This window comes from Heteronotia binoei, chromosome 3 (genome assembly GCF_032191835.1).
Source record: "Heteronotia binoei isolate CCM8104 ecotype False Entrance Well chromosome 3, APGP_CSIRO_Hbin_v1, whole genome shotgun sequence".
Classification (NCBI taxonomy): domain Eukaryota; kingdom Metazoa; phylum Chordata; class Lepidosauria; order Squamata; family Gekkonidae; genus Heteronotia; species Heteronotia binoei.
Window position 1 is genome coordinate 131,797,632 of NC_083225.1, and position 24,718 is coordinate 131,822,349.

At 48.3% G+C, this 24,718-nt stretch overlaps 1 protein-coding gene across 1 annotated transcript in view; it reads right to left on the minus strand.

The window, feature by feature from the left end:
- Positions 1-3,497: 3,497 nt before the first annotated feature.
- Positions 3,498-24,718, minus strand: part of CD80 (CD80 molecule) — a 63,789-nt gene continuing 42,568 nt past the window's right edge. The window contains exons 3-5 of the mRNA XM_060235279.1: positions 17,793-18,068; positions 9,005-9,115; positions 3,498-3,640 (exon numbers count right to left, since the gene is read on the minus strand). Coding sequence (XP_060091262.1) covers positions 3,519-3,640; positions 9,005-9,115; positions 17,793-18,068 — 509 coding nt within the window. The 3' untranslated portion in view covers positions 3,498-3,518. The remainder of the gene's footprint in view (positions 3,641-9,004; positions 9,116-17,792; positions 18,069-24,718) is intronic.

Here is a 24,718-nt window from a genome sequence, read left to right on the forward strand (position 1 = left end):
TTTCCAACAGGAATCCAGCTGTGAAATCAAAGCTTGCATGACAGGGAACTTCTGTACCTCAACGAATGAAGCAGCCATTGGTCAAATTTTTTAAAAAAAGTGTTGCTTAAAACTTTTATTCACGATCACTCACTCAACCTCTAATTTAACTCCCATGTTCAATGAGTGAAGATAATATGAATTTAAAGCAATGATTCCAGAAATAAATCTTTGGTTTCAAGTTCCTCACAATCTTAAGACAGTTGTGTAAACAGTGCCAGGTATAAAAGTGTGGATAAAGAGAACATTTGCTAGAGAAATGCATAGATCTGTTAGTTGCTTTAGGGCAAGTGTGGGTGGACAAATAAAAAACTTTGGCTGGTGCACAGAAACATTAGCTCACAAAACCATTTCAGTATTGTTGTTTATCTACTAAGAATTAACATATGAAAGGCTTAATAGAATCCAGAATACCAAAGTTGAAGGTACCCATGGGTGCAAGAAGCATAGATCATCTCCTAGTCCAAATTAAAAAGGGCACTAGATCATGAGGCATCTTGTACGTTGTAAAATTCACTGATGTGAACATTTAGGGACATGTTACACATTAGAATAACTGAGTGGCCTGACTAATACAAATCTCCACAATTGTTTTGAGCTTTTCATCTCTAATCTCGTACCCCATTTTACTCCTGCCATTTCCACCATCCAAGTCTTCATAATTCACTTTCCCTATGTTGTCTATCACATTAGTATCATGTTTAATACAAAGAACACAGTTCAGCAGTCAGCTACAGAAATCCCAGCACCTTCATCCCCACATTAACTCTAGTGTCAAGAATACTCTCAGCCAATGAGGATATAGTATCTACTGGGACTTGTCTTTATACATATCCTTTTGAAGGGACCAGTGAAAAGATTATCAAGGCAATAAAGCTTTTTTATTGGTTTGGATCCAGCAAAAGTTTCTTCTGACGACTGAAAGGAGCCAGGTGATTTTCACCTGCTGCAGCAGACCTCAGAACGTTCCAGGATCCAGGTCTTAGGAGAGGCAGGGACATCCTGCTCCATTGACAGAAATTCCTTCCCTCACTGAATATTATGTGCAGACTCCAACCCATCCGTTCTACCTAATCACAGATGTGAGAATTTAATTTAATTTTTAGATTTATATCCCGCTGTAAACTGCAAGCAGGCTCAGGGCGGCTTACAACAATAAAACAACAGTTAAAATAATATCATAAAAACAGACATTACAAAACAGGAGCAGCAGATCTTACAGACATAGGCGGTAAACAGCATTCGGCTGACACTAACATAATGGTGAACTGCTGAGGAAAGTGATGACTTTCAAAGGATGCCCGCTGGTTTAATTAAAAGCCTGGTGGAAGAGCTCCGTCTTACAGGCCCTGCAAAACCTTGATAAGTTCCGCAGGGCCTGGATCTCCAGCGGGAGCTCATTCCACCAGGTAGGGGCCTGGACCGAAAAGGCCCTGACCTTTGTTGAAGCCAGCTGGGCATCCTTAGGACCAGGGACTATGAGGAGATGTTGAGCAGCAGACCTCAGAGCCTGGGAGGGTTCATATGGGGAGAGGCGGTCCCAAAGCTATGCAGGCCCCTGGCCATAAAGGGACTTAAAGGTAAGGACCGACATATTGGTGACAACCCAGCCCATATCTTCAGACCAACTGGGCGAGGAGGCGCATATAGATATTAAATAGCATTGAGAAAAAGATTGCCCCCTGCAGCACTCCACATTCTAGTGGGTGCCGTTGGGACAATTCCGCCCCCTCCCCCCCCGGAGAGCCATCCTCTGTCCCCGACCATGGAGAAAGGAGGTCAGCCACTGTAAGGCTAATCCCCAAATAAATTGTATGTAAGCTGCATTTAGGGACACTGCCCAAGAGTTTTCAAAACAAACAAAAAATGATTTCCTACATAGCAGGCAATAATATTATCCTAACCAACTTCACAGCTGTACTGGTATATTCCATTTTGTTGTTGATGGAATGGAATGACTATGAATTATGAGAATATCTCGTGACTTTACAAAACACATCCTCTCGCTGAGGACCTTCCGCTGCAATGAGACTTTTCAGCAAAGATCAGGATGGCTTTGGACAAGCTGTAGATCTGTACAGACTGTGCTGATATGCCACAGAGTTAAGGATACAGACAGTACCTCAGCACTGTTCACATTCTACACAAAGAGATATTTTTATAAAGACAAGTATGTGATTTACAACCACTGCTAAGTTGCCACTTTGAGTTGTCTCTCCCCACAAATCCTTCTAAAACTAGTTGAACATCTTTCTTTCAGCTTCTGTCAGCAAAATCTCAGCATGCAAGTAAGTTGGCAGAGCGAATGCTGGAGCCCAATACAGAAGAGGTGATCTAAGGACAAACAAAGATTGTGTCAAATACCATGTGGAAAGTCATGCATAGGCAACCCACAGTCTTAATGGCTTCAGCCGGTAGCAAAGTTCCAGCATAACAAAGGGCGTGAAAAAGCAGAGCCTAGCAAGTGCATTGCTTGAAACAGCCCATTATTGTTTGCTGGTGAAGGGGTTGCACAGGCTGCTGTTTCATGCCATAAAGCGGAAGGAGCCATCCAAGCCAGAGCATCTGTTCTAGTCAGTGTTCTCTGGTGGTACTTCTTCTGGTGAAGAGAACCTCACAACCAGTTTCCAGATGTTCCTTTTAAAGGAGAGGGGAAGCAAGAAAAAGCATTTTATTCAGTCCCTTTGGCTTGACATTACATTCACCAGAAGGTCTGTGCAGATCAGCTTTTCAGAAAGTGTTTCACTGCAGTCTTTAATTCAAGCAGCATGTTGGAGCTCTCTGCTAGCAGGTTGGCTTAAAGGTAAGCAACCCAATTGTCTGTTTGAAACTGCATAGTGGGAGGGGCATGGCTCAATGGTAAGTGTATCTGCCAGGTTCAATCCCCAGCACCTCCAATGAAAAATGATCAGATAGGAGGTGATGTGAAAAGACCTCTACCTGAGACCCCAGAGGGTTGCTGCCAGTGTGAGCGATCTTGATGGACCCTGTTCAGTACTGGGCTGCTTCTTGTGTGCTACAAGCATTTCCTGTGCTGGTCATTGTCTGAATGAACTGCACAAAGAACAGCACAGGGACATACCAAGAAAAGGAATGGATATGATTGCCTGTCAACAGGGTGTATGGGGAATTGAAAAGGAGAACGGCCTCCTCATACAATACGAAATACATGGATTGAGATTGGGTCAATTAAAAGTGTTGAACAAAGTAATCATACATGAGTTGTGGCTTTTTCCTAAATCCTGCACATCTGTTGCCCAATTAAGATTAGGACTAAGGTACATATGAAGAAGGGGCTTCAGGTGTCCTGCACCTAGAGGGGTGGTACTTCCTGGGAGCCTCTGATATACATATAGGGCATGTGACAGGCAGGCACTTTATCCTCATATTGCCATCATGCAATATAAGCAATCCATTTTGTCAAGAAAAAAATGTAGTAGGGGCAACCTTACCTTCTAAGCCTAGTATCTTCAGAGAGGTTATTTTTCTGATGTCCCACTGGAGAACTGCAGGGGTGTCAAAACAGCACCAGTGATGACTTCACTTCTTGCTACTGGCTGAAGAGATCTGGTGTGGCAAAGAGACCTATGCCTTTTGCAGCCTAATGTAAAGAGAAAGGGTTGTTGTTGCTGTAAACTTTGAAATACCAGTTGATTCAGTCAAGTTATGGGTAAATGCTTGAACAACACGGTTTGCAAATATCACTGGAAAAATGACTGCTGGAGAAGGATCTAAGGAATTAATGATTTGTTTGTCAAGCAAGAGGAAGACCTGTAACTTTTAAGATTTGTTCCAGTACAAATCTTTATTTGCATAATTGTTTGGTCTGATACTGTCATGAACAAATTTGCCCAATTTAACCTCCATCATTCCTAAGACACAAACCCCCATTTAATCATTTTCTTTCCTGTTATGTTCAATTCCCTGTTGTATTCCTTATGGACACAGACAGCAGGTGGTCTGTCACACTTTCCCCTCCTGCCCAACCCTCAGCAGGAATGTGTTGTGAACTCTGCTAATGTTCCTCCCTTGGGAATCCTACCTCCTCTTCCCTCCCCCCTCAAAAAAAAAAGAATGCAATGTTAATGCTGTCACTGAGCAAAACTTCTCTTATTCTGGACATAATAGCTTTAATGTTTAATGGCTAGGGTGAGAAGGAATAATTCAGAGGTTTAATAGATATCTATGTAGTGAGTATTTGCAAATGTTGTACCTTTACATTTATACCCAGGCACAATCATCTGAGCCACCGTCAAGCAGAAAAAACCAAAGCATTGCATGGAGCCTTATTTCTAAGCAAGTGCAATATGCAAGATGGGTAGTCCACTGCTTATGAGGCGCGGCCATTAAGCGGGGCTTAATTTATAGTTTCAATTGTAATTATTGTAACAGCAATTGCAGTTGCAAATTGAACAAATTTGTAAAGGGTGATGATTCCAGGGGGCAGAATAGTTGCAGCAAAAAGAAACAAGAACCTTAAAGACTAACAAAATTTTATTCCAGCACAAACATTTGTGAACTAGAGCCCACTTCTTTAGGTGCAATGAGTGGATGTATTTTTTTAAAAAATCTCTCCAGTGCTTCAGCTTGTTTTGATAATTCATTAAACCCCCTTTTTTCTGTCATTTCTATCATAAACAGAATTTAATTGAGATGGAGGGTTTAGTTTGGCCTCGTAGCACATAAAAGAGAAATAAAGAGGAGAGAGTCTTTGAGAAATGACAATAGTACATGTTCTTTATGACTAAGGGAAAAAAACATACTTCAAGGACACAAAGATTAGAAACCCCCAGAAGGAAAAACCCACTGAAGATACACATTGGTATGGAGAACTGCTCCTTCTCACAATGATCTTGGGTCATGGTAGATAACTCACTGAAAATGTCGAGACAATGTGCAACTACAATAAAAAAAGACCAGCACCATGCTGGGAATTATTAGGAAGGGAACTGAAAACAAATCAGCCAATATTATAATGCTCCTGTATAAATCTATCGTGCGACCTCATTTGGAATACTGTGTACAATTCTGGTCACCACACCTCAAAAAAGATATTATAGCACTGGAAAAAGGGCAGAAAAGGGCAATTAGAATGATTCATGGGTTGGAACACCTTCTCATAAGAACATAAGAACATAAGAGAAGCCATGTTGGATCAGGCCAACGGCCCATCAAGTCCAACACTCTGTGTCACACAGTGGCAAAAAAATTTATATACACACATACACTGTGGCTAATAGCCACTGATGGACCTGTGCTCCATATTTTTATCTAAACCCCTCTTGAAGGTGGCTATACTTGTGGCCGCCACCACCTCCTGTGGCAGTGAATTCCGCATGTTAATCACCCTTTGGGTGAAGAAGTACTTCCTTTTACCCGTTTTAACCTGTCTGCTCAGCAATTTCATCAAATGCCCACGAGTTCTTGTATTGTGAGAAAGGGAGAAAAGTACTTCTTTCTCTACTTTCTCCATCCCATGCATTATCTTGTAAACCTCTATCATGTCACCCCGCAGTCGACGTTTCTCCAAGCTAAAGAGTCCGAAGCGTTTCAACCTTTCTTCATAGGGAAAGTGCTCCAGCCCTTTAATCATTCTAGTTGCCCTTCTCTGGACTTTCTCCAATGCTATAATATCCTTTTTGAGGTGCGGCGACCAGAACTGCACACAGTACTCCAAATGAGACCGCACCATCGATTTATACAGGGGCATTATGATACTGGCTGATTTGTTTTCAATTCCCTTCCTAATAATTCCCAGCATGGCGTTGGCCTTTTTTATTGCAAACGCACACTGTCTTGTCATTTTCAGTGAGTTATCTACCACGACCCCAAGATCTCTCTCTTGGTCAGTCTCTGCCAGTTCACACCCCATCAACTTGTATGAAGAAAGGTTAAAACACTTGGGGCTCTTTAGCTTGGAGAAACGTCGACTGAGAGGTAACATGATAGAGGTTTACAAGATTATGCATGGGATAGAGAAGGCAGAGAAAGAAGTACTTTTCTCCCTTTCTCACAATACGAGAACTTGATGAAATTGCTGAGCAGTTGGATTAGAACTGATAAAAGGAAGTACTTCTTCACCCAAAGGATGATTAACACATGGAATTCACTGCCACATGAGGTAGAAGAGATGCCAGCACAGACAGCTTCAAGTGGGAATTAGATAAACACATGGAGCAGAGGTCCATCAGTGGCTATTAGCCACAGCGTATTAGAATCATAGAGTTGGAAAGGACCTCCAGGGACATCTAGTCCAACCCCCTGCACAATGCAGAAAATCACAAATACCTCCCCCTAAATTCACAGGCCATCTAACCTCTGTTTAAAAACCTCCAAGGAAGGAGAGCCCACCACCTCCTGAGGAAACCTGTTTCACTGAGAAACTGCTCTAATTGTCAAGAAGTCCTTCCTAATGTTGATCCAGAAACTCTTTTGATTTAATTTCAACCCATTGGTTCTGGTCCTACCTTCTGGGGCCACAGAAAACAATTCCACACCATTCTCTAGATGACAGCCCTTCAAGTACTTGAAGATGGTGATCATATCACTTCTCAGCCGCCTACTCTCCAGGCTAAACATGCCCAGCTACTTCCTTTCCTCATAGGACTTGGTCTCCAGACCCCTCACCATCTTCGTCGCCCCCCTCTAGACCCCTTCCAGCTTGTCTATATCCTTCTTGAAATGTGGTGCCCAAAACTGGACACAGTACTCCAGGTGAGGTCTTACCAGAGCAGAGTAAAGCGATACCATCACTTCACATGATCTGGACACTATATTTCTGTTGATAAAGCCCAAAATTGCATTTGCCTTTTTAGCTATCACATCACATTGTTGACTCATATTCAGCGTATGGTTCACTAAGACCCCGAGATCCTTTTCACACATACTACTGCTAGGACAAGTCTCCCCCATCCTATAACCAGCCATTGGATTTTTTATATCTAAATGCAGAAATTTACATTTATACCTGTTAAAATTCATTTTATTGGTTTTAGCCCAATTTTCCAGCCTGTCAAGATCATCCTGTATCCTGTTTCTGTCTTCTACTGTATTTGCAACCCCTCCCAATTTAGTATCATCTGCAAATTTAATAAGCATTCCCTCTATTTCTTCATCCAAATCATTTATAAAGATGTTGAACAAAACAGGTCCCAGGACAGATCCTTGAGGCCCTCCACTTGTCACTCCTCTCCAAGAGGATTAGGAACCATTCACAAGCACTCTTTGGGTGCGATCTTTCAACCAGTTACAGAGCCACCTAACAGTAACAGGATCCAAACCACATTTTACTAACTTGTCAACAAGGATAGTATGTGGAACCTTATCAAAAGCCTTACTGAAACTGTCTGCAGCATTCCTCTGATCCAGCAAGGTAGTCACTTTCTCAAAAAAAAGAAATCAGGTTAGTCTGACATTACTTGTTCTTGAGAAATTCATGCTGGCTCTTAGTAATCACAGCCATCCTTTCTAAGTGTTCCAGAACTGACTGTTTGATGATTTGTTCTAAAACGTTTCCAGGTGTAGACGTCAAGCTGACAGGTTGGCAGTTACTCGGAACCTCCTTTTTCCTCTTCTTGAAGATGGGGACAACATTCGCCCACCTCCAATCTTCTGGCACCTCTCCTGTTCTCCAAGAATTCTCAAAAATAATAGCCAGAGGTTTTAGAACCCTTGGATGCAGTTTATCTGTCCCTGAGGACTTAGTTTCATATAAAGAAACTAGGTGTATATGTACTACCTCTATGCTGATTCTAGGTTGAAACTCTATACCCTCATTATATGTTCTGTTTTTGCCATGTTGAGCACTGTTTCCCTCAGAAGAGAAGACTGAGGAAAAGTAGGAATTGAGCACTTCCGCCCTCGCTTCATTACCTGTTACAATTTCACTTTCCTGCCATTGCAATGGGCCTACCATGTCCTTGCTCTTTTTCTTACTCTGAACATAAGAAAACCCTTTTTTGTTGTTTTTAGCGTCTTTGGCCAGCCTAAGTTCATACCGAGCTTTAGCTTTCCTAACTTTTTCTCTACAAGCACTGGTGATTTGTTTCTATTCATCCTTGGTTATAAGGCCCTCCTTCCAATTCCTAAAGGAGTCCTTTTTACTTCTCAAGTTTTTAGAGAGCTGTATTGTTGGGACTCTCAGTCTGGGGCAGTGATGCTCTGTATTCTTGGTGCTTGCAGGGGGGGGGGGGGAACAGTGGGAGGGCTTCTAGTGTCCTGGCCCCACTGATGGACCTCCTGATGGCACCTGGTTTTTTGGCCACTGAGGGACACAGAGTGCTGGACTGGATGGGCCATTGGCTTGATCCAACATGACTTCTCTTATGTACTTATGTTAGTTGGACTACCACAGTATATAGCTAATAGTTCAGCCCTGAGATAAACATATGGTGCACAATTTGAGGTTGCCATCCTCCAGGTGGGGCCTGGAGATCTCCCACTTTTACAACTATTCTCCAGGTGGCAGAGATCAGCTCCCCCAGAGAAAATGTGCTGCTTGAAGGGCACTTGGTGTAATTAGTAGACTGACCAAAGCCACCAAGTAATGCACTGTCTTTCAGTTTGCAAAAAATATATATTACAAGGATTGTGTACAACACATAATAAACAATACAATAATGATAGAGGCCGGCGATGCTAGGGCCTTTTAAAGTAACAGAAACCCCAAGAGGCCAAAAAACTCCATCCTCAAATGAATAGATATGTCCAAACTTGGAAACAGTCCAACTGAAATTCATAAGGTGAACCTTTTAACAATTTTTTGGAAATTTTGTTTCCAAAAGAGGTTTCAGAACTCTGTACTGATGCATTCCCCCAGAAAAAAGCCCTGGATATAGGACATGGGAAATGGAGACCAAGGAAATGGAACAAAATGCTGTTTTCTCTGACATACTTTTGATTCACTAGTTTTGAGGAGGGTTCAACAGCTTCTCAAAATATTGGTCACAAAAGCACCTGTACTTACATTGGATGTTTGCCAGTGCTGCCAAAACCACAACACAGACAATGCTCACACTTGAAGCAATCAGAATCCAGTGTGACAGAGGTTTTACCACAGAACACTCCTTTGGTATTGCTGAAGGAAAAGAGCAGAAAATGGTACTGAAAAATCCAGATCCATAATGAAACATGGGATATATCATCATGAGTGGGCCAGAATGCCTGTTGCCCAGAAACACAATCAATATGTACATGAGTTGTTTTCCTCTTATACCTACATTTGAAAGCTGCCTAACTGTTGATAACCATCATCTTCTTATCACTGCCAATTCCACATTTTGGCTACCCATAATCAGTAGCAATTATTCTCTTGTACAGCAGCTGCTAGTCCTTTTCCTCAGTGTTGCTGCTCTCATTCACTCACCAAGAGAATGAATGGATGGGTGAGGAAGAATGAGGAGGTTCTAGAAGAACAGTCACTGGATGCTACTCCAGAGAGAAAGGTAGGTAATAAAACAGAATGACTTCTCACTGCTACTACCAGCGGGCGGGCATAGGGTTGCCAAACACCAGGCAGAAAAAAACTGGGACATTCAGTGTATGAAACTGACACAAAAGGGAAATGCCAAGCTCAACTTAACTCTTATGCAATGTCAAAATTATTATATAATAAAATACAAGCTTAATCCAGTCAAAGTCTCTATGTTGTATGTTCTATGCAATTTCAATCTTCCTAGCATGATAAATCACTGAAAACTTCTATAGCTGAACAAGCAGACAGTTCAAAAGTCACAAAAATGTGCTCACAGGCACTCATCCATAGATACATTCCAATACAAATAGGTGCATGCAGGCACTCTACAGAATTCCAAGTTTCCACCATTAATGACAATTAATACAGGATAATCATGACAGGCTGGAAAAATGCAGTTTGGATTCCATCTACAAACAGTTATTCTGACTTGAAGGTTTATTTTCCAAAACGTGACGTGTATATATATATATATCTCGGCTTGGCTTCGCGAACGAAGATTTAAGAAGGGTGCAATAGTCCACGTCTGCTGCAGGCTCGCTGGTGGCTGACAAGACCAATGCGGGACAGGCAGATCCGACCACAGCGGCTGCAGGGAAAAGTCTGATTTGGGGTTGGTGCTGTAGCAGTGCGATTCTTCCTCAATCTCCTTTTGTCCTCAAGACCAGCTATGCGTGCGTTCTCAAATATATATATATATATATATATATATATTTATATATATATGGTCTGGTCTGGAAAAACTTAAGATTTTCATGTCTTATTCAGGATATAATTAACATTAATTGTCATTGTTGGTGGAAACTTGTAATTCCATAGAGTGCCTGCATGCACCTATTTATATTGGAATGTATATTTGGATGAGTGCCTGTGAGAACACTTTTGTGACTTTTGAGCTGTCTGCTTGTTCAGCTCTAGAAGTTTTCAGTGATTTATCACGCTAGGAAGATTGAAATTGACTGAAATTGCATAATAATAATAATAAGAATATATAGCATAGACACTTTGATAGGATTAAACTTTTATTTTATTACATAATTTTGACGTTGCATAAGAGTTATTGAGATGTTGTTAAATCCAGTTTGGTGTTTCCCTTTTATGTCAACCTCCAAATGATGGCTAGAAATTTCCTGGGATTACAATGGTTCTCTGGGTAACAGAGATCAGCATGCCTGGAGAAAACGGCCACTTTAGAAGGTGGTCTCTATGGTGTTATAACCCATTGAAGTCCCTCCCCTCCTCTAATCCTCCCCTCCTCAGGCTCCACCTCCAAAATCTCCAGGTATTCTACAACCCAGAGCTGGTATTCCTAGCAGACAAGTGAGTAGCAGTGGTAGGTGAGGAGGTGCTTTAGTGACTTAGCATCTCTTTGAAGAAACTGATCCCTAATATCTGCCCTGCTTTTTATAATGACTATTCTATCCCAGTATTTTAAATTTTCCCTTCATCTTCTAAATATGAAAACTGCTTCCTGGTTTTCTAGAGGTGAAAGAGTTAAAATGTTGTTCTGAGCCAAGGAGGACAAATTTCTGCTATACGCAGGGCTTTTTTTGAGCAGGAACACAGAGGAATGCAGTTCCGGATGGCCTGGGATCAGGGTGTGTGGCCTAATATGCAAATGAGTTCCTGCGGGATCTTTTTCTACAAAAAAGCCCTGTGCAAAACAATGGTGATGTCAGGGGGTATGGCCTAATATGCAAATGATTTCCAGTTGGGCTTTTTCAACAAAAAAACCCTGGCTATACTTGAAAAAAGAAACATGCAAACTAGCTCCCCAAGTTATTTAGTTTTGTAAACATTTCTCATGGTTTTGGTTCAATATTAACAATTCCTATGTTTTACTAATATTTCCTTGCTAATAACATTTTATTGTGCTAATAACATTTTTATTATTATTATTAACCCAAATATTTTCAATTTTAATAGTACACTGGCATCAGAAATCTTATTGTTTATGCAGAAAGGAAACATTTTATTAGTAATTTTCATGGTACTAATCCAAAAAGAAAGCTCCCTTGGAAGTGAAGATGTTTCATTTTGTTGGGATTTACAGTGAGCAGACTGCTCTGAGGCTTTAATGCAGCAGAGCCATCTGGCAGTATGTGTGTGTGAACAAGAAACAAAAGTTACAAAGAGTCTTTTAAATATTTGAACACTAATAACAAGAGTTTATTACAGGAGTTCCATTTATAGATAAAAAAGATACAGATTCTGAAGACCAAGTCCTATGAGGAAAGGTTGAAGGAGCTGGGTATGTTTAACCTGGAGTGGAGATGATTAAGAGGTGATATGATCACCATCTTCAAGTACTTGAAAGGCTGTCATATAGAGGATGGTGCAGAGTTGTTTTCTGTTGTCCTAGAAGGTTGGATCAGAACCATTGGGTTGAAATTAAATCAGAAGAGTGTTTGACTAAACATTAGGAAGAACTTCCTGACAGAGTAGTTCCACAGTGGAACAGGTTTCCTCAGGAGGTGGTGGGCTCTCCTTCTTTGGAGGTTCTTTAAACAGACTAGTTGGCCATCTGACAGCAATGCTGATTCTGTGAAGGAGGGCAGGAAGGGATGCATTAATGCTTAATTCTCATGGCCCCTTCTTACATGCACGATGAAGTGCTGTTTGCCACTTTGGGGTCAGGCAGCAATTTTTTTCCAGGCCAGTTTTGACAAGGATCCTGGAGGGGATTTTTTTTTTTGGCCGTCTTTGGGGCTTGGAGCAGGGGTCACAGTGGGTGTTGGGGGGAGGTATTTCTGAATTTCCTACATTGTGCAGGGGGCTAGATGACCCTGGAGTTCCCTTCCAACTCTATGATTCTAACTAGCTAGATGGACTGAGATACAGGAAAGCATCTTGTTCTCATGTTGCCATGATGGAAAAACATGGCATTGTATGAGTGCGAAGCCAGAAGTAAGGAAACCTTCCCTGAGAGTAACACTCTGCAGTTCAAAGAGGATAGTATCAGAGAGAGAATGAACGGATCTTTATTGCCCTAGCTTCAATCTAACTCTCTTGTAGTCTTTCTCTGAAGTCTGAGGCAGAAACCAGGGGTATCAAACTCATTTGTTATGAGGGCCAGATCAGACATAAATGAGACCTTGTCATGCTGGACCATGCCATGTAAGGCCGGACCAGGAGGGGGAGGAGCCTCAGCCAGTAGAATAAAGAGAGGCTCGGCTTAGTAGCTCTGCTGTGCGATTGCGAGAGCCAAGCAAAGCAAGCTCTGCCTCCCCCCTTCCTCCCCAAGAGAGGTGTAGTGTATCGAGATAACGATACAACGCAATAACACAAGGACATATAACTAGCCAGCGCGACCCTGCGCAGTGCGACCGGGCTGTCCCCGGGTGGCTCAGCGCAGGGCGCGAACACCCAGCCAATCACCCGCTGTGGCGGGAAGTTCAACAGGCCAGGATTGGACTGGCCTGTCTGGAAGGAGGTTCCGGGAGTTGTATATAAGCGGGACCCGGCCCGCGTGTTCCCTCTCTTGTAACGTGCCTCCATTAAAGCATGTTGCCCTACCAACGTCTCCTGTCTCAGTACGTTACAGTGGCGACGAGGATGGGATTCTAGCCACGTCGGCTACATCGGAGACAGGGCAACCCACGGGCCACGACCGCCGCCACAGCCACCATGGCTACCCAAAGCGGAACCACCGGTCACATCGAGCCGTTCAACCTCGCAAATCCCGAGGGCTGGGAGTCCTACGCGGAACGGGTTGAATGCTACTTGAGGGCCAACCGAATCACAGAGGACAGCATGAAGAGGGACGTTCTCCTGAGTGTCTGCGGGGCGGCCACGTTCGAGATCGCCAAGGGTCTCTCGGTCCCCGCAAAACTCACCGAGAAGTCCTTCGAGGAGATCATCAGGCTCCTCACTGGCCACTTCCTGCCCCAACCATCTCGGGTGGCCCGCCGGTTCCTTTTCCACCGGCGGGACCAAGCAGCAGGAGAATCGGCCGCCGACTATCTGGAGGCCCTACGCCAGATTGAGGGAAACTGCAACTTTCCTCGGCTGGAAGAGACCCTGGCCGATCAGTTCACGTGGGGCCTCCGCGATGAGAGGCTCCAACAGAGGCACTTCGCAAAGGAAGACCTCACCCTGCAGAGCGCCTTCAGTGAAGCCGTGGCGTTTGAGAGAACTTCGAGGACCTTCCCCAAGGCGAGGGCCGACACGGTCCACCACGAGGAGCTGGACCCCGACCGTCTGGACGAGGGAGAAGCATTCCAGCTGCGCCGCCCAGCAGGGACAACCAACTGCACGCCGCAATGACCCCGAGCGGCCGAACGATCCCCCGCGATGGAGAGACCGCCGGCCACCAAGTGCGCCAGCTGCGGCGACCCCCACGACAGAAGGGACTGCCCGTACCAGACCTGGGACTGCCGGAGCTGCAGGAAGACCGGCCACATTGCAAGGGCTTGCCGAGCCAAGCCCAACCGCCGGAGGCCGACCACGCACCACGAGTCGGCGGAGTTCCACTCCACGGCCTCCACAACCCTACAGGTACTGAACTTGCCCCTCGCTACCCCTGACAAGATCAAAATGGCGGTCCTCATAGAAGGAAACCCCTGCCAAATGGAGGTGGACTCGGGTTCCTCCATTTCCATTATAGCAGAGGAGACCCTGAGGAAACTGTGCCCCCGCCAGCGGCCTCAACTAAGGCCGGCGGACTTCATACTGCGGGACTTTCAGAAGAACCCAGTGCAAATTGTGGGGTGGGCCCGGGTGCAAGTTGAGAGGGGGTCCTTCTGCGGCCCGCTGGACATCCTGGTGGTAAAGCGCCAGCTTACCACCCTGCTAGGACTGGCGTGGTTCAAACCCTTGGGGATCCGCTTGGAGGGGGTGGGGCAAACCCTAACATCCCGGGGGGTTGGGGAGGTATGCCAAGAGTTCCCCGACGTGTTTGACGGGTCCCTGGGAAGCTACAAAGGGCCGGCCATCTCCCTACCGCTCGACCCGACAGTCAGGCCGATCCGGCTCAAGGCGAGGCGGGTCTCGTTCACCTTGAAACCAAAAATAGAGGCCGAACTAGACCGCCTCACTGCCCAAGGGGTCCTGGAACCGGTGGACTACGCCACATGGGAGACCCCCATCGTAACCCCCATCAAGCCAAACAGGGAGGTGCGGATTTGTGCCGCCTATAAGTGCACAATAAATAAGGCACTGCAAGACAACCCCTACCCCGTGCCAGTGGTGAGCCTCGTCTTGGCAGCCCTAGCGGGGTCTAAGATCTTCGGGAAGCTGGATCTGGCACAGGCCTACCAACAGCTCCCGGTAGATGCTAAAACGGCGGAGGCCCAAACTATTGTGACACACAGGGGGGCCTTCCGAGTGAAGAGGCTACAGTTTGGGGTTAGCGTTGCTCCGGGGATTTTCCAAAGTATAATGGACGCTCTCCTTAAAGGGATCCCCGGAGTCCAACCGTTCTTCGATGACGTTTTAATCGCCGCCCCAGACCCCGAAGAATTTGGCAACCGCCTAAGAGAAGTGCTCCGCCGGTTCCAGGCAGCGGGGCTCAAGGTCAAGAGGGAGAAATGCTTGCTGGGGGTACCATGGGTGGAGTTCCTGGGATTCGCCGTAGACGCAGCGGGAATCCACCCAACGGAGGAAAAGACTCGAGCCATCGTGCAAGCCCCGGCCCCCACCTGCAAAGTGGAGCTACAAAGCTTCTTGGGGGTGCTCAATTTTTACCATTCGTTCATCCCCCACAAGGCAGCCCTTGCAGAACCCCTACACCGGCTGCTGGACAAACAAGCCCCTTGGGTTTGGGGCAAACAACAAGCCGCCGCGTTTCAGGCGGTCAAGGACATCCTGGTGTCCAATGCGGTGCTCCGCCATTTTGACGAGGGCCTCCCGGTCATCCTGGCTTGCGATGCGTTGCCCTATGGTGTGGGCGCAGTCCTGGGGCACCAACTCCCGGACGGGAGGGAGGTACCGGTGGCGTACTACTTCCGTACACTCACACCAGCCGAGCGCAATTACGCGCAGATAGATAAGGAGGCTCTGGCAATTGTGGCGGGGGTCCGCAAGTTTCACGACTATCTGTATGGGCGGGGGTTCACAATAGCTACTGACCACAAGCCGCTCTTAGGTCTGCTGGCCCCTGACCGCCAAACCCCCCAAATACTCTCACAACGCGTGTTGAGGTGGAACCAATTCCTCATCTCTTACAGGTACACACTAGTCCACCGGGCCGGCAAGGCTATGGGCCATGCGGACGCGCTCAGCCGTTTGCCCCTACCCGAGACAGAGCCAGCCCCAGCCCCCGCACACCAGGTCATGTTGGTCGAATCCCTCCCGGAGCAGCCCCTCCACGCCGCGGAGGTGGCAAAGGCTACCGAGAAGAACAAAACACTGGCAAGGGTTCTCGACTGGGTGGTGAGGGGGTGGCCGGAAGGAAACATGGGGGAAGAGTTTAGGCCCTACAAAACGAGGAGAGAGGAGTTAGCAGCCCACAAAGGGTGCATCTTATGGGGTAGCAGGGTGGTGGTCCCCCCCCCCGTTACAGAAGCGAGTTCTGGTGTCGCTTCACGAGACCCACCCCGGCATAGTCAGGATGAAGGCTTTAGCCAGGAGCTACGTCTGGTGGCCGGGGATGGATGAGGAGATCGAGAGCTGGGTGCGGAGGTGCAGCGTGTGTCAGGAGTCATGCCCTGAGCCGCCCAGTGCCCCGGTTACACGTTGGGAACCCACTAGGAAGCCGTGGTCCAGGCTCCACCTAGACTTCGCGGGGCCATTCCAGGGACAGATCTTCCTGATCATGGTGGACGCCTACACCAAATGGCTGGAGGTTATTCCAGCAGCGTCCACGTCCGCAGCCGCCGCAATCCGGGCACTGCGCAGGGCCCTGAGTACCCACGGCATCCCAGACACTATTGTCTCAGACAATGGGGCAGCCTTCACCTCGGGGGATTTTCAGGCATTCCTGCAGAGGTACCTGATCAAACACATAAGGTCAGCCCCCTTCCACCCTGCCACCAACAGACAGGCAGAGCGCATGGTCCGAATGACCAAGGAAGCCCTGGGTCGGATAGTGCAGGGCGACTGGGACCACAGACTAGCCGCCTTCTTGTTTGACAACAGGGTAACCCCAAACCCGGTCACGGGAGTCAGTCCGGCAGAGCTCCTCATGGGGCGCAAACTCATCACGAGGCTGGACCGGTTATACCCCGACCGAGCTTCTGACATTAGGGGGTCCCCCGAGATCAGGGACGCAGCCCGGGGTTTCTTCGCTGGGGACCCAGTGTTCGCCCGAAACTACACTCGGGGACCGGAGTGGCTGGCAGGTCGGGTGCTGCATATAATAGGGTCCCGCCACTACGAGGTATCCACAGAGGGGGGCCAGGTCCTTCGGCGGCACATCGACCAACTCCGCCGCCGCACCTTACCAGAAGTGCCTACAGTCGGGGAGGAGGCATTACCCGGAGAAGAGACGACTAGGGGTCTGCCAGAGACCACAGAGCCAGCACCGACCCTGCCCACTAGCGAACACCCAGGACCAGCAGAGGCCGAGTGACCCACAGAGATCGACCAGCAACCCGCAGCAGCCTCAGCCCCCGGAGAGACTCCCGCTGCCGAAGCAGCGCCTACACCACAAGCAGCTCCTAGACGATCCACCCGGGAGCGCCAACCTCCCGCCTACCTAAGGGACTATGTACAGCAACTAGGGGGGGAGGGGTGTAGTGTATCGAGATAACGATACAACGCAATAACACAAGGACATATAACTAGCCAGCGCGACCCTGTGCAGAGCGACCGGGCTGTCCCCGGGCGGCTCAGCGCAGGGCGCGAACACCCAGCCAATCACCCGCTGTGGCGGGAAGTTCAACAGGCCAGGATTGGACTGGCCTGTCTGGAAGGAGGTTCCGGGAGTTGTATATATGCGGGACCCGGCCCGCGTGTTCCCTTTCTTGTAACGTGCCTCCATTAAAGCATGTTGCCCTACCAACGTCTCCTGTCTCAGTATGTTACAGGAGGAGTCTCAGCCAATGGAGAAACTAGAGGCTTTGTTCTGTAGCTCCTGTGCAACTGAGCAAGCCTGGCAAAGCAAGCTGTGATGCAGAAGGAAGGGAGAGGGAGGAGGAAGCAGATGACAGCCAATTGCTTGGGAGCCTGATAGGAGCCCACCGGGGGCCTAATTTGGCCTCTGGGCGACATGTTTGACACCCCTGGAAACAGTCCTTGACTTCCAACACATTTAAAGGTTGGTATGAAAGCTCTATACATCACTGCATCACTACATTCTATAAATGAATGCAACAACTATATGAGATGCAGAAAAACCTACTGTAGTTGTAGCTGGTAGATGCTTTGAAACCATGATAAGAAACTGAGCACAGAAAATATATATCTTCAGTCACATTGAGCTGCAACTTGCTGGTAATATTGAAGCGTTCTGTTTGATTGTCATATGTAGAAATAGGGATCCATTCCACTTTGTTATTATTCAGAAGCCCTGACATGGTAGGCTCTGGATATCCCCCATGAGAAGAGCATGTCAGTTTCAATAATGTTGAGCCACAGGCAGGTAGATGAGCATGTATGACAGGTTTGTTAAAGTCAGCTATAGAATAAAAAGAAATATCAAAATTTCAGTAACACTTCTGTCTGAATGATGTTAAGCAATGCTAAATGATGTTAAGCAAGCCCCACCAAAATTTAGGACTTGCACAGGAACAAGTCCCACCAGTTTCAAAATGGCATGCACTGGAGGGCTTCCCATCTATACACTGCTGTTTTACCAAGAATTCCATAATACTTGCTCTAGTTTACTAATTAAATTCTGGACTGGTAGTGCCTTTTCCATTCACACTTCATTTTGAACTGGCTAAACCATTTTCTACACAGGTAATAGAGCTGCTCTGTAACAAAAATGGTTCAGAAAGTTACTTGAGTAAAGGGTTAGGGACTGTGGTTTGTACTGCAGCATATAGTTCATACTGCCTGTTGCTGCCACTATGGATCCTGCTATATACTTTTTTGCATCATTTAACCTGTCATGTAAATAAATATTTATGCTTGCTTCCATTTGGTTAGATTTCTGGTTGGTTCCATAGGTCCATATCCTATTGAATTGTTGAGTTACAGTGAGAAAGACAGACTATAAATGATTTAAATAAATAAATCCCCCCCAGTGAGAGGGTTGTTTCAAACTGAGCCATCGCAAATCCCTCCTGCACATGCTTGCAATGCTCTGGTTTATTTCATTATGACTTATTCAAAAGACGTTTCTGAAGAATTATGTTTATACAATGCCTTTCTTTTAACATGCAACTCTAGATTGTATATATAAGGCTCCTAAATTTCCAATCAGAACTGTTCAGAGTAAGGAAGGTTACTTCATCATCTTGTGCCTGTACCAACCAGATGCTGGAACTCCATTGCCACCTGTGAAGAGCTAGAGTGACATCATATCCCTGCTGAACTCCCTCTCCTCCCCAAACTCTGCTCTCCTCACACGCTGCTCTAAATCTCTAGGAACTGTCTAAGTCGTAGTTGGCAGCCCTAACTCCAGTACTATTTCAGATGGCTCTTAATCCTACCTTTTAACTCCTCAGGGGAAGAAGGAAAGTGGAATAATAGTTTTGGAAAAGAAAGTGAGATTAAATATATCCAAAGATCATTAACAATGCAGAAAGTGAAATATAGGACTCTACTGTCATGTGCGTATGTGTGTATTTTAAGTGTCGTCATGTTGCTTCCAATTTACGGTGATCCTATGAATCAATATCCTCCAAAATGTCTTATTGCTAACAGCCTTGCTCAGGTCTTGCAAACTGAGGGCTGTGGCTTCCTTTACTGAGTCTCACATTGGGTTTTCTTCTTTTTCTGCTGCCTTCAACTTTTTGTAGCATTTTTGTCTTTTCCAGTGACTTGTCTTCTCCTGATGTGACCAAAGTACAAGAGCCTCAGTTTAGTAATTTTAGCTTCTAAGGAGAGTTCACACTTCATTTGATCTTGAACCCACTTATTTGTCTTTTTGGTGGTCCACAGTATCTGTAGAACTCTCCTCCAACACTACGTTTCAAATGAATTAACTTTCTTTCTGTCAGCTTTCTTCATTGTCCAGCTTTCACAGCCATACATAATAATGGGGAATACTACGGCCTACATTAACTTGATTTTGGTTGCTGCCAACACATCCTTCAACTTAAGGATCTTTTCTAGCCTCAATCTCCTTCTGACTTATTGCTTGCCATCGCCCTTTTAGTTGATGATGGAGCCGAGAAATAGAGACTCTTGAACAATTTCAATTTCTTCATCATCAACTTTTTAGTTCTGTAATTCTCCAGCAGTCATTGCTTTTATCTTCTTGATACTCAGTTGTAATCCTGCTTTGGCAGTTTCTGTTTTAAACTTTATCAGGAGTTGTTCCAAGTCTTCAGTATTTTCTGCCGGTAATATGGCATTATCCACATATCTCAAACTGTTAATGTTCTTACCACCAACATTCACTCCACCTTCATCTAAAACTAATCCAGCTATTCTCATGATACGTCCTGCATATACCGTATTTTTCGGACCATAAGACGCACTCCCCCCCCCCCAAAAAAAGTGGTGGGGGGGGGAATGTGTGCATCTTATGGTCCGAAGGTATGTACCTTCCGGGGGGGGGGAGTGATCTGCTGCCTCTTCCTCCAATCCGGCGCTTCCCCCGCGCCTGCCTGGCTCCATCTTCTTCAGGCAAGCGCTGGGATCGCTCCACGTGGCCCCACCGCAAACCTAGCACTTCACAAGCGCCGGCTGCTGTGGGGGCAGCGTGCTTCCTTCTTGCCTGTGTGACTAGCTTCAGCTGTGATGTTTAAAGCAAGCGCTGGGATCGCTCCCTCCGCCCTCCGATCCCAGCGCTTGCTTTAAACATCACAGCTGAAGCCAGGCACACAGGCAAGGAGGAAGCACCCACCCCCTCTGCAAACCCAGCGCTTTGCGAGCGCCAGCTGTGGAGAGGGCAGCGTGCTTCCTCCTTGCTTGTGTGCCTGGCTTCAGCTGTGATGTTTAAAGCAAGCGCTGGGATCAGAGGGCGGAGGGAGCGATCCCAGCGCTTGCTTTAAACATCACAGTTGAAGCTAGGCACACAGGCAAGGAGGAAGCACGCTGCCCCCTCCGCAGCCGGCGCTTGCAAAGTGCTGGGTTTGCGGTGGGGCCATGTGGAGCAATCCCAGTGCTTGCCTGAAGAAGATGGAGCCAGGCAGGCAGGCACGGGGGAAGCGCCGGATCGGAGGCAGAGGCAGCGGATCGCCCCCCAGGAGGAAGGTGCGTCCTATCCTCTGGAGCGCCTTATGGTGCGAAAAATACGGTAGTTTGAAGAGATACAGAGATAAAATACATCCATGTCTGACACCTTTGCCAACTGGAAACCATTGTTTCTCTATACTGTGTCCTAACCATAGCCTCTTGCCTTGAGTACAGGCTGCGCATCAAAACCTCGCTCAGTTCTGCAAGGCCTGTAAGACCATACTCTTCTGGCTTGCTTTCAGCTAACCTTTGAGACCTACAACAGCAGGAGGAATCCAGGAAATATTGATGTCATCATAACTGAATAACACCAAAATGTTATTAGCACCAACTGTTTTAAATTGTTTTATTAATTAATTGACTTTATTATTATGAGGTACCAATGTGTTAGTCTTTTATTGTTATTATGACTAATGTTGTAAGCCGCCCTGTGTCACTGTCACGGCTGGGGCCGGGTCAGGCAAAGTCCAGAGGCAGTCCGAGGTCTGTAGCCAGCAAGCAGGAGTGTCCGAGGTGCCAAATCCGAATCGCTGTGCAATTAGCCATTTGGGCTAATTGCTGGCTCTGGGAGGCAGCCAGGATCCTGTTACAACTCAAGCATCCTTGCTCTTAGGAGGGCCAGAATCCTCTCAAAACTCAGGACTCAGGGAGCGTCTTGCTTGTGAGCGTGCCGCCCTCCTCCGATCCCTGAGGTCCTGACGGAGGCGGTCACGCACATGAGCCACCCGAGAGGGTGAGGCAGGGGGGCTGGGATCTTCTTCAGCAGGAGGCAGGGGTACTGGTGCAGGTGGCAGGGGTACAGTTTCCTCGGCAGACTCGTCTTCCTCTGCAGGGTCCCCAGCACCCACGACACTATCCCCCCCCCAGGGCCCCCCTCCGTCGAGGGACCTGGGAGGTCGGGGTGGTCGTTGTGGAACTGTTGCACCAAGTCCGGGGCATGAAGATTGTCCATGGGCTTCCAAGACCGGTCTTCTGGGCCATATCCCTCCCAGTCCACAAGGTACTGGAGGCCTCCGCGATGGTACCGGGAGTCCAGGATCTGGCGCACCTCGTATTCTTCCTCGTCATCCACCAACACCGGTGGTGGCGGTGGTGGGCAAGGAGGCCGAGCTGGGTCAGGGGGTGCAGCTGGAACAAGGAGGGAGCGATGGAACACAGGGTGAATGCGGAGGTGAGGTGGCAACTGGAGCCTGAAGGCGACGGGGTTTATTTGGTCCATGACGGGGTAGGGTCCGATGAACCGCGCATCCAGCTTGTGAGACCGACCAGGCCGGCGCAGGTAGCGAGTTGAGAGCCACACCTGATCCCCCAGCTGGACTGGGGGACCTTCCTGCCTCTTCCGGTCCGCAGCCAGTTTATAGGCTTCCTTGGCCCGCTGTAGCTGCTCTCGGAGCAAGTCTTGGCTGGCGCGGAGTTCTTGCAGGTAGGCCTCGACGGCGGGGACATTTGTAGGTTGCAGCAAACGGGGTCATTTGGGTAGACAAGTGGACCGTGTTGTTGTATGCAAACTCCGCTAGAGGCAACAGAGTGGTCCAGTCGTCCTGCTGGTAGCAGGTGTAGCAGCGGAGATATTGCTCTAGCGTGGCATTGGTGCACTCTGTCTGACCATCTGTCTGTGGGTGGTAGGCTGAGGACAGGTGCACTCGAGTACCCAGGCTGGAATGGAGGGCTTGCCAGAACCGAGAGGAGAACTGGGGCCCCCGGTCTGAGATCAGGTGGGCTGGGAGTCCGTGCAGACGAAAGAGGCGTTGCAGGTAGAGCTGAGCTGTCTCCTGAGCTGTGGGAAGTTTCGGGCACGGAATGAAGTGGGCCATCTTGGTAAATAGGTCGACGACCACCAAGATGCAAGTCTGACCTTTGGATCGTGGGAGTTCCGTGATGAAGTCCATCGAGATTGTATCCCAGGGTCCTGAGGGTGTGGGCAAGGGCTGTAACAACCCCGAGGGTTTGGCCGGGACGTCTTTAGCCCGCCGACAGACGTCACAGGAGCTGACATAACGGGCAACATCGGAGCGAACTCGTGGCCACCAGAATTCTCGCGTCAGCAAGTGGGTGGTCTTATGCTGTCCGAAGTGCCCGGCGGGCAACGAGTCGTGGGTCAGGCGTAGCACTTCTGCCCTTAAGGGCCCGGGCGGCACATAGAGGCGTTTGCGGTGTAGCAAGAGACCGCCTCGAGTCGTGAACTCGCCTGCCGATTCATCTTGGAGGGCCTGGAGGTGTTGCTGGACCCAGGGATCGTTGGCCTGGCTAGCACGGATGTCCTCCAGGAGTGTGGGTGAAGTGGAGGTGGCTGCAAACACTGAGGGCGGCAGGATGGGAGCAGCGGGCGCAGCCTCAGTTGAAGCAGGGGCGTATTCCGGTTTCCGGGAGAGTGCATCTGCTTTCCGGTTCTGGGTATGGGGGATGTAGGAGATCTGGAAGTCAAAGCGAGAGAAGAATAGGGACCACCGGATCTGGCGCTGGTTGAGACGGCAGGTGGTCTGGAGGTGCTCGAAGTTCCGGTGGTCGGTGAGCACTTGAACAGGGTGGCGAGCCCCTTCGAGGTAATGCCTCCAAACCTCAAAAGCCGCCTTGATTGCGAGCAACTCTCTCTCCCAGATGGTGTAGTTCCTCTCCGCAGCGGTGAGCTGGCGCGAGTAATAGGCGCAGGGCTGGAGTGGCTGAGACGGCTCCTCGCGCTGGGACAGCACTGCTCCCAGGGCCACGTTGGAGGCATCAGCTTCCACCGTAAAGGGAAGCTGAGGGTCAGGGTATCTCAGGAGTGGCCCGGTGGCAAGACGGGTCTTCAGAGTGGAGAAGGCGTTGTCGGCCTCTGGGGACCAGCAGAAGGGTTCTTTGGGGCGGAGTAGTTGAGTCAGGGGTGTTGTCAGGGAGGCATAGGCCGGGATGAATTGCCGATAGTAGTTGGCAAACCCAAGGAACCGCTGCAGGTCTTTGCGATTCTGAGGAGCCTGCCAGGTCAGGACCGCTTCCACTTTTTTCGGGTCCATGAGGATCCCCTGCGGTGACACAATGTGACCGAGGAATTCGACAGAGCGCAGGTCGAAGTCGCAGTTCTCCAGCTTGGCGTAGAGGCCATGGGTTCGTAGGCGCTGCAGGACCTGGCGGACGTGCTCGGCGTGCTGGGCAGGAGCGTGGGAGTAGATTAGGATGTCATCTAGATATATGATTGCGAAGTGGTCGAGCAGGTCCCGGAATATGTCGTTCATGAACCTCTGGAAGACAGCGGGGGCGTTGGTCAATCCGAAGGGCATCACCAGGTGCTCGTACTGCCCGTATCGGGTCCCAAAGGCGGTCTTCCATTCGTCTCTGGGCCGTATGCGCACCAAATTGTACGCTCCACGGAGGTCCAGCTTGGTATAGAGTTGGGCCCCCTTTAAGCGATCCAAGAGTTCAGGGATCAGTGGTAGAGGGTACCGGTCGCAGATGGTGATTTTGTTCAGGGCCCGGTAATCATTGCACAACCGGAGCTCCCCACTTTTCTTCTTCACGAAGAGGACTGGGGCAGACAGGGGAGAGGTTGAGGGTCGGATGAATCCGTGTTTCAGGTTCTTATCTAGGAAGTCTCGCAGAGCAGCCAACTCAGGCTCCGACATTGGATACAGACGCCCCACCGGGAGTGGTGCCCCAGGTACCAAGTCAATGGCACAGTCATAGGGCCGGTGAGGGGGAAGCTGATCCGCCCCTGTCTCCTCGAAGACATCGGCGAAATCCACATACTTCTGAGGGAGCTGAGGACCACCACTCGGGATGCTGGCTGCCAGAGTGGTGGGAGGAGGCAGGTGGGGGCATGGGTCTCGGAAACATAGTTCCTGCTGGGCCCAGTCCACAATGGGGTTGTGCAGCTTCAGCCAGGAAAGGCCCAGAATCCGTGGGAAGCGAGGCATGCGGGCGACATTAAACTGCAGCTGTTCTTGGTGCTGCTGGACGTGGAAAGTGATGGGACAGGTCTCCTGGGTGACGGGCCCAGAACGGAGG